Source organism: Barbus barbus (assembly GCF_936440315.1).
Source record: "Barbus barbus genome assembly, chromosome: 38".
Lineage (NCBI taxonomy): Eukaryota > Metazoa > Chordata > Actinopteri > Cypriniformes > Cyprinidae > Barbus > Barbus barbus.
Genome location: NC_136716.1, coordinates 16411377 through 16421658, shown reverse-complemented (window position 1 = coordinate 16421658; position 10282 = coordinate 16411377). Strand labels below are relative to the sequence as shown.

At 35.7% G+C, this 10282-nt stretch overlaps 2 protein-coding genes across 2 annotated transcripts in view; one reads left to right on the top strand and one right to left on the bottom strand.

The window, feature by feature from the left end:
* Positions 1-190: 190 nt before the first annotated feature.
* LOC306857908 (proteasome activator complex subunit 3-like) lies at positions 191-9034 on the top strand. The gene is made up of 11 exons (XM_079398176.1): positions 191-595; positions 1211-1243; positions 1340-1402; positions 1519-1623; positions 3105-3153; positions 6775-6893; positions 6975-7043; positions 7273-7340; positions 7422-7476; positions 7568-7654; positions 7792-9034. The coding sequence occupies exons 1-11, from the start codon at positions 554-556 to the stop codon at positions 7870-7872; spliced, it is 771 nt and encodes a 256-aa protein (XP_079254302.1). The 5' UTR covers positions 191-553; the 3' UTR covers positions 7873-9034.
* The window catches only part of LOC306857906 (src kinase-associated phosphoprotein 1-like), a 30444-nt gene continuing 28904 nt past the window's right edge, over positions 8743-10282 (bottom strand). Inside the window, exons 12-13 of the mRNA XM_079398174.1 lie at positions 9560-9653; positions 8743-9299 (exon numbers count right to left, since the gene is read on the bottom strand). Of these exons, the coding sequence (XP_079254300.1) occupies positions 9561-9653 (93 nt within the window). The 3' untranslated portion in view covers positions 8743-9299; position 9560. The remainder of the gene's footprint in view (positions 9300-9559; positions 9654-10282) is intronic.

The following is a 10282-nucleotide window of genomic DNA, read 5'->3' as shown; positions in this document are numbered from 1 at the left end:
AACACACGTCAGAGGAAGTGTCTCAGATTTACTTACTAACTAAATAAATAGATTTTATTATTACAAAATATTAAAATTAAAAATACTTAAAGGCTCGTAAAAGTATTTAACTTGTCCTCATAAGTACTTATCTTTGGATTCCATCAAATAATATTTTTACAGAGAAAAATATGACGCACGCATGCACACTACGTCTTTCGAAGTCGTCCCGAACATAGAGCTATGAATAGATAGATACCGTTTTAGCACGGTAGCTATGCTGATTACAGCGATACGTCGGTGTGTACACTTTATTGTATTGATTTCATTTTGCGATGAATGTCAGATGATTCTGCATATTCCAGATGACATCAAATTCAAAATGAACGAAGAGTAAATATTTCCACACGGCAGAACCGATGTGACAGCTATGTATTCTCCTCTAGGGTCGCGAAGCGTTTACGTCATCTAGAAGCGCGCAAGTGCCTTGTGGCTGACAGCAGATAGTGAGCCACACGGTTAGTTGATGCTTTTAGGACAATCCCCTACTTTTCTCATTTATTGAATTAATACGATGTCTTCGCTTCTTAAGGTGGATAATGAAATCAAGACAAAGGTAAATGTCTCGCCGCTTCCCTCATTTAAATACAGAGCGCTCAGATGAATTGTTTGTAAATGTTAGCTTGCGGCTAGCCGGCTTGCTCGTCAGTCACCTCGTGAGCGTGTTAGCTAACTTTTACGCGCACATATGCTTGAGAAATCAGCTGTATATTGAAACAGAAAGGACATATTGTAATAAAGTATGTGAGGATTATACATATCAAATCTTAAAGGTGAAGCCAGAGCTCCCATATGCGCGTTAACCGCGAGTGTGTGAATGAAGCGTGTTTTTAGCACAGCAGCATGCCGCTGCGGGAGAAGTACATAGTGGTTTCAGCACGTTTTTGACATTAGTAAGCTAAAAGTATATTTAAGTCGTTTTATTATGTTGGCAAGGGATTACAAGGAAGATCGCGAGGCTTACAAGTCAAGGGAGAGCGGGAAACGGCTCGATTGTGTGGTACAAGCTGTAAACATTCAGGGTCTTAAATAGAAGGGCCGCCGGTTGCTTTTTTCTGGAAGTGATTGACTTTCAAAGACATGCCATTATAAATTGAGACAACAAAAATCAGTTTGTGGATCTCATGTCTTATGGTTTATATTTATATATGATTATTTCTTTTTTTGCCAGGTTGATGCATTCAGAGAACGAATTACAGCAGAGGTGAACTACTGCACTTATCCAGATTTATATATATATGTCTATATATGAATGTTTCGTGACTATTGAACGGCTTCTTGTTTAATTATTCAAATTTAGGCTGAAGACTTGGTTGCAAACTTTTTCCCGAAGAAACTGTTAGAGCTGGACCAGTTTTTGAAGGTAAGTTTAATAATGAAAAAATTATGCGTTCTTGACATTTACTACTTGAGATGTGCAAAACACGTGAATTTGATCATGAGTCTTTTGATCACATTTTCTTTTTGTTATTTTAATAGGATCCCACAATTAATATCCGTGAGCTGAAAGAAATTCATTCAGAGATCAATCTGACCGTGCCAGACCCAATTCTTCTTACGGACATCCACGATGGGCTTGAGGGAGTAAGAAGTCATTTTTAAGTTTCTTCTTCATTTATCAGTCAAAATCAGTGTTGGGAGTAACGCGTTATAAAAGTAACGGATTACTTTTTGCTGTAACGCAGTAGTGTAAGGCATTACTAATACATTTTCAGTAATATTTTACTCTGTACATGTTCAGTAACGCTTGTGTTACAACACACTTTTAGCCCAATTTTTTATGTTATTTTTTTAATTTAATGTTCCCAGGGCCGGGCTTCGGGCCAATTTTCTCGTCATAGTTAAGGGCCGGTCCTCGGGCCTGCTTTAGGCTTCTCCTTATCTTTATATTTTAGACATCCATCAATTATTGATGGAAAAATTGCCGCGCTGGTGGAAATAACATGAGTCCGTGCTACGACGGTGTTTAGTGTCTCGCAGCTGAAGAGTTCTGCTTCAAATACACACAATAAAGAAAAAGCCCCAGCAAAAGTAATTACCATGAATGTGTCCGGGGGAAATAGTAAGGATTCGCCATCTCTTCGTTAGAGGTGCCTTTAGAGAGAAGTGCATCTTCACGGATAACGATTATATTAAATAGTTTTTGTTTTAATTTTTATTTATTTCATTAAGTAGTCATTTAAAGCTTTCTATAGATATATGTATCATGTCTGTGAGGCATGTATTCGCTGTCTTTCGGTTCATTTTTGTGTAGCGCTCCTGTTCAAGATAAAAACACGACGTTTTGTTGATATTGTGAGTGCACACAAATAAAAGTAGACCCTTTACAGTTCCGAATGATGTATTACTCTTACCTTTATGAGCAAAAATTACAGCGTAAGTTGTTTCCATTGAAAAAAAAATTGCAATTGATTGCGCTGGTGCCTCCATGTCCTGCGCTTTAGCTTCCATTCTCCGCACAAACTACTGGATGCAGCGCACATTTATCTAGGTTTAAACATTGTTATATGCTTGAACTGTTTTAGTATATCTATAGATTTTATTTTAGGTAAGTCATGATGATTTGAGAAGGCTAAATTGATCAAACATAAGCTATGATCAGCCTGCCGGTCTGCCGCTGGCCGCTTGGTCGTTACTTTAAGAAAGAAAAAACGTATTTAATGAACAAAAAATGCTCAACGTTTTTTCTAAATTAACTTAATAAAAAGCCGTAACGAAATATAAACACTTTGCCATTGGGGTAGGGCTCTAGTACATTTTGTAAGTTCTACTTCTGTAGTTATTTTGGTAAAAGTAATACAGGAGTCATGTAACGCATTACAATTATGAGACAGTAATATTGTAAGGTAAGGAATTACTTTTAAATGACAGTAACAAGTAATCTATAATGTATTACAGTTTAGAAGTAACTTGCACAACACTGGTCAAAATCAGTTCAAGTTGAAAGAGTTATGTAAAGTCTCTGGATAGGATAGGATAGGTTTCTATTGCTTTGTGCAAAAGATTGTCTGTTTGACATGAACCAAAAAGATCAGCAAGTAACCTTGACATTTTTTTCTCAATAGCAAAATGCTAAAAAGAGGAAACTCGAAGATGGTGCAGGAGATGACAAAGGTGAGTTTTCCTGGCTAATAGAAAAACAGCATCTTGATTTTGGCAAGTGACTAAAATTTGAAACACGTTGATACCAAAACTAGGGATGCTCCGATCGATCTGTATCGGCCGATAATCACACTTTATGACTCGATCGGTACTCATACATTTGGCCAATCTCACGAACCGATCGCAATTTGATGACGTGGGGACATATGCTGCAGTCATCGCCGGTGTGGAAATGCTATGACGTTTCGAGAAACAATGAAAAATTCGCTCAGTTTTGCATGATGATATGATGAATGGGTAGGGCTGGGTATCGTTCAAAAATTTTCGATACCGATACCTTGAGTTCGATACCGGTTCCTGAACGATACTTTTTTCGATACCAGTTTTATTAAATCAGTTTTAATAAGATTACATTATCTCAAAAAAATATTTTTTAATGTTGATATTTATACAGACTCAAAGCCTCATCTCCTGAGCCACTGCACAAAGGAACAAAATATAGCCAACACAATAAATAAATAATTTTAATAAAGTTCAAATTGTTTTCAGTTTACACATCTGTTAGGCTACGTTTACATTAGTGCGTGTTCATTTTAAAACACATCATCATTTCTAGGTTGTTAAAGACTTCAAGAAATTTAAAATCTTCATCCACTTTCATAAGTTGGTGTTTTATTTTCTTTCACCATATGTTTTATTGTTATTAAATTCTGGTGTAGTATGTCTAATTGTTTGAATGCATAAAAACAACTTAGTTTATTTAAATTTATACTTAAAATAGCCTTATGAAATGTTTTATTTTTCCTCAGAAATTCTGTGTTCTGTATCTGGTTTTCAAATGAAGACATAAAACATTAATTTCATTTTTCTTTTAAATGATTGAAAATCAAAGTTTATTTATTTTGGCAAACAAAGGGGGTTTAGTATTAAAATAAAATAAAAATGGAATAACTGTTGTGTGATCATTACTAAAAAAAATAATAATAAAGTTTTAATAATTTTAATAGTAGCCTAGTAGTAGTAGCAGTATGTACTGTCCGCTGAACAATATTAACTTATTTCTGCCGCAGTGTCTTCCAAGTTAAACCGAACTTTTATTTTGACGGGTTGCCTGGAATACCTTTACAGTTCTGTGTGTATATGATATGACATTAGTTTTACTCAAATCAAACGGTAAAATGCTCATTAATTGACTCTCACAGCAGCTCTGGAGATGTTGTTCATGTGTTTATGTCCTCATTAAGTTAGGCGGCAGACGCTGAAATCACCGCGAGCTTCAGTCTATGTATAATAAACAAACTGCGCGATATAGAGAGCAGACTGCTCCGTACGCTTTCGAATTGCTCTCGCGGATGTCAAACACTGATCTATCAGCGCCGCGCCGCTTCTAGTCAAACACACCTAGTGCTGCAGGCTTATTGGCTCACTGACGGTGATGAGCTTAACCCCTTAGGTATCGAAATTTGGTACCGAACGACAAGACGTTTTTCGATACCGAGGCAATTCGGTCGGTGCCTAAAAAGTATCGAACTCGATACCCAGCCCTATGAATGGGTGGTTCATTTTTTAACAGTGACCTTAGAGCTGATCTGCGCGCGTCTACGGAGAGCAGGCTTTACGGCTCCACGGGCACCGGAGCTGATCGCGCCGCTCTATGAACATTTATTTATAAAACAAAATATCATCTTTGGCCATATTAGCCTACTCCATAGCATTAACAGAGACTTTACTCTTGTTAAACTTTATCTGGAATGTCACCGTTTCTGCCACTGCAACGATCAGGCGAACACGCACACAAATGAAATCGTCTGCCTAATGAAAAAAATATTTTTTTAAAAATTTAGTTAATATTGCATTATTTATGATTTATTTTATCCACTGTAAATAATCAGAATGCATTTTTTTTATTACCCGACCCGTGGATGGTCGTGATCAAACTATTCCGTTTTGTTCTTTCAGTAGTTTAAATGTTTCAATTTCTTTTTTCCTCTTCAGTCTTAAACTGGACAGCATTAAACCTTATGAGTTACACCAGACTTCTCCATATTGGAGTTTAAATGTTTCTATTTATTTTGTCCTCTCTTTAACATTGGATGATCAAAACGTTCTCATTGAGCAGAAAATAAATAAGTTTCAAAGTTTAAATTCCAACCTAGCCATCTAACAACAATTATTTATTTTTTTATTTATATATGTGTATATATATGTGTGTTCTTAGCCTAATGATGCTAAATATAGATCAGAAAAGTCTTGTTACATCTGGTTTGATTCGTAGGTTATAGAATAGATGGTAAGAAAAATAACTATTTGCAGCATTGTATTCCTCTGCTGTATTTTAGTGAAAGTAATTATTTTGCCTCTCACCGTGTTTCTGTTAAAATAACAGCATCTCTTGAACTTGGCGCCAGAGAGAGAGAAAGCGCACGGAGCTGAAAGGGCTTGAATAAAGCGTGTTTAGCTTTAGATAAAAAAAATACGAGAATACAGCGCTGAAAGATATTTACCATAAACGACACTGAGCGCTTGTAATGTGATCCGCTCCGCTGTTTTGATGCGCTGCTCACTTAAAATGGTGCTGCTGTTACGGCTCGCGGTCCGGATGGATGCTGGGGTGCAGATGCACTTATAAAACTATTTAAGGATAAAAGACTCGAGTTGCTTCTAAAATATTCACAAGTCCTTTTCCTCGAGTCGGGTAAAGTCTGGAGTCATTTCAGGTCAGGTCAAGTCAAGTCTGAAGGCTATAAAAATTCGATTTGTGTCCTAGTCACTAACTCCAGTGCCCATCTCTGTCTTGGGTTGCATCAGACACATTTTGTTTGCATTTTATTTTTGTCTTAAGTGTCCTGATATACATAATGTTATGCATAAATACCATTTTAAAGGAATAATAAAATGTTCAACGTATAAGGAAACATTTTTGTGATTATTTAAATAACATTATTACATATGTTATATAAAGCTTGAAGCATCAGAATCAGCATCGTATCGGCCGATCACATGACAAGAAATCGGTACTCCGTATTGGCTGCAAAAATCCTGATCGGAGCATCCCTAACCAAAACAGCTTGCCCCCCTTCCCTACATTATCCTGTGGCCCTGTTTACTTCTGCTATTAAGATGTTTTGTTAATGTGATCACAAGTTGACAACTCTAAATTATGGAAGCCCATTTCCTCCACTGAATTAACAAAATAATAAAAAGGTTATTGCAACCTTTTTATCTCACAATTCTGACCTTTTTTCACAGAATTGCATCATATAAACTCTCTTTTGCAAGTAACTCACTTAACTCGCAATTCTGACTTTTTTTGTTCGCAATTCTGATTTATATCTTGCAAATTTTGACTTTCTCAGAATTGTGAGAAACTCGCAATTGCGTTTTACAAAGTCAGAATTGCGAGTTTCTCTCACAATTATGACTTTAACTTGCAATTGCGAGTTTGTCACAAAATTCTGAGAAAGTCTCAATTACCTTTTTAATATTTTATTCAGTGGCGAAAACGGGCTTCCATACTAAATACATGTGTAAAGAGGGTTTAAAACATTTAGAGTTTTTCTACTCTCGACCACTTCCAGTTGTAGTTGAAAACGCATTAGATTAAATGGTAATGGCTCGCCTTTCTGTTTGTAGTTGGCGGGACCAAGGTCTTTGTCATGCCTGGTGGGATGATGAAAAGTAATGGCAAGCTGGTGGAGCTGATTGAAAAAGTCAAGCCTGAAATCAGAACTCTCATAGAAAAATGCAACACGGTAAGGTCATGTAACCATAATCTCAGACATGCTCTCACTCTTTAAAAGTGTTGTGGATAAATGTCATTTCCTTTTTTCTAGGTCAAGATGTGGGTTCAGTTGTTAATCCCAAGAATAGAAGATGGCAACAATTTTGGTGTCTCAATTCAGGTACGGTGTCACATTTTTCAGTTCTTCACTTGTTATACTGAAAGTCTTGTTACAACATGAGCTGCATTTGTTGTAGGCAGATATAAAAGTACAAACGGCGATTTCTTACAATTTGCTGTAACTGTTTTGTTGAAACGATTCCTTGTATTTGCTGCTGTCATGTCAAATGAAAAAGAAATTGTCAGCCATTTAGTTGGAGTTGTGATTCTGTTTATCTTCACCATAACAGGAGGAGACGGTGGCTGAACTCAGAACAGTGGAAGGGGAAGCAGCTTCTTACTTAGATCAGATATCCAGGTACGACACATCAATGTTAGTTAAATTAAGAATTACACACTTTAGTTTTCCTTAATTTTTTTTAAATACTGTGTTTTACAGGTACTATATCACAAGGGCAAAGCTGGTTTCCAAAATAGCAAAATACCCTCATGTTGTAAGTCATATCTAAAGAACACGCATACCTTTTAGATCAGAAATTCAGTAGTTATTTGATATATGTACAATATATATTTTGACTGTTATAGGAGGATTATCGTCGCACGGTGACAGAGATTGATGAGAAAGAATACATCAGCCTCAAGATCATAGTGTCAGAACTGAGAAATCAGTATGTAAGTATTGTTATAACTGTAATAATGCAAATGATTTTAAAGATTCTTCATTTTGATGTACAGAAAGAAGTCCGTATGTATGTGCTGTCTGGGAGTTGTTGTGATAACTGATTTAATAAAATGTAATTGTCTTTCAGGTAACGTTACATGACATGATCCTGAAGAACATCGAGAAGATCAAGAGGCCGAGGAGCAGCAATACCGATGCTCTGTACTAAGATCTCCCTCCCCTTTCATTCTTGGCCCATTGTTCCACCATTTGGAGCTAGCTTTAGCCTTCAGGTGGTTTTAGAGCAGTCCTGTCACCCATTATATCCCGGCCAAGAGAAGGACCGCTCAATCAGGCCTGATAGAACATGCCACTTAAGATAGAATTGTAAAATATGGTCACTATTTTAAACCCTTTAAAATGAGCCCTTTTTGATTTTTCTTTTTTGTTTCTTAGTGGACAGTATAAATGTATAAAGGCAGAGCCTGAACATGCGTCCCGAGGAAATTGTCTCAGATTTGTTTTTCTTTATTTAATTAAAGAAACGATTCAACAGTGGACTTCATTTTTTTTATCCTTTGCAAAGCCAAATTCCATGTAGTTCTCCATTTCAAGTGTTTCTAAGCCTCCTTGGGGGATAAGTGATTACGGATCTACCCATGATGCTCGGTTTCTCCGGTTGAGAAGCAGAGAAGCTCTTATTGATGCTGTATTTCACTAAAGCAGGTTACGTTGTTCAACTGAAATGTACATGTCGGCTGAAGTGGATGCGAGGCAGTTATTGTGCAAGATTTTATTTGGAGTGTGTGCTGACAGTTATTACGTGATGAAATATTATATTTTCATCTGAAATAACTGATTCATCAAATTCTGGAAGCTTTTATGGTTTCTTTTTGTCCAGTTTTAAGAGCGATACATTTTGCTGAATAAACTATTGTTTTTACAATACATTAAGGCATATCATTAACTGCTTTTCTTGTGCTTTTTTTTTCCTAAACATTTTTTACTCATTTTTATCCATATTATAAGAACTAATTTGATTTGTAGTCCCTGTATGAATACAAGTAATTACGTTTTACACACAAAAACTATACAAGTCCAAAGTGGCAAGGCTTTTTATTTTATTTCAACTGTGGTATGACAGGTTATTTCCATGGAGTAATATTCACTGAAATGGTTAGTAGAACACTGAACTAAACGATTTCAAATACAAAAGCAGAATTAAGAAAACTTTCAACATACTAAATAACTTATGACAATGGTTCTTTTGTAGTCATGGCCTAAATTGTACATTTGAAAAATTGTATTCAATAATTTATGCTGTGGAAATAGAACACTGAATTTGTGATAAGTTTTAAAACAAGTTCTTACATTACAAATGTCTTTCTCACACCATTTGCAGAAATGTGGCTTATGTTTGAACAAATTAGATAACCGTGACAGATTTAGACAAGCCTCTTAGTGTACACTAATCATGCAATATATATATATATAAAGGCAAAAATTGATTTGGTCTCAGAGTTTAGGTTCTAGAAATGGATTAAAATGCCCTTTTACTTGAATTTACATTCTAATCTAATCATTGACAGTTTCCAAACCATGACAGGTGTTGAAGTGTTAACACTAAACATTCTGGGATCTTCACAAAAAGCAAACCTAGAAGAGAAAAATGTTTAACACCAGTTTGAATAATATACTCTTAATGTGTAAATCGAAAATACTGCAGCCATATATCTTTGTAGTTGCAATAATTTCCAGCAGGTGTCAGCAGGATTTAATGCTGAAGCATTTTCGAAAACTTTGAAACTTTAAAACAGTGGTAAAGTTCATTGATAGATACAATATGACAATTTCTCACTCTCAGCTTATGTCATAAGCTAAGTAATCATGTAGAAGGAGTCTGTAAATGCAAGTACCTCATAGAATATAAGCAGGATGTAAAAACTCCTTGGGGACTATCCCAATAGCACCATCCAGCTCTCCGATCCACCATCCATGGATGTTATATTCCTAGTTTAAACAAATAGAAATACAGAGATATGTGTGAGGATTTTGTTGATGATCAGAAGACACCTGATTTAGTTTATTTAGTTCAAAGGTAATACGTTGGATGAATTTCACTGTTTTAGATACAAAATAAATTCATCAGCAAACACATTATAATAGACTAACTCTTCTTAGTGATTTTTGCTTATATATTGTGTCCAAATATGTTCACTTTATATTCATTTTCAGTCTTCTGTCATAGGAACATTAAGCTTAGTCACTTAGGATCTGATGCAAGTGTGATGAGGATTTTTATCTCTGGAATCACAGAAAATGAAATGCTGTGGCGAGAGAAGGTACTTATGCTGTTCTTAAGGGTGTTTACGTAGTTGTATGGATCATCAGGGTTTTAAAACTGCACATAAAAACAAAGTATCAGGATGTTTACTATAGAACGAAATTCCATGCACCTGCATACACCCATTCAAATGCAAATATAAATGTTAATTCAAATCTTGAAACAGATTTACCCATTTCTATGGTAATTAAAGAAGTGTGTGGTGAATCTGTTGATAGAAGTTAGAGACAATGATAGAGATATTAAGTTTGGGGACTAGTTTAATAGTGTATGGATAACACTGGTTCTTGGATGC

Bases quoted from the DNA above. Each gene is read 5' to 3' on its own strand.
- LOC306857908 (XM_079398176.1), top strand. From the start codon at position 554: ATGTCTTCGCTTCTTAAGGTGGATAATGAAATCAAGACAAAG. The intron at 1,403-1,518 runs GTAAGTTTAATA...TTATTTTAATAG, and splicing joins AGCTGGACCAGTTTTTGAAG to GATCCCACAATTAATATCCG. The intron at 3,154-6,774 runs GTGAGTTTTCCT...TTCTGTTTGTAG, and splicing joins TGGTGCAGGAGATGACAAAG to TTGGCGGGACCAAGGTCTTT.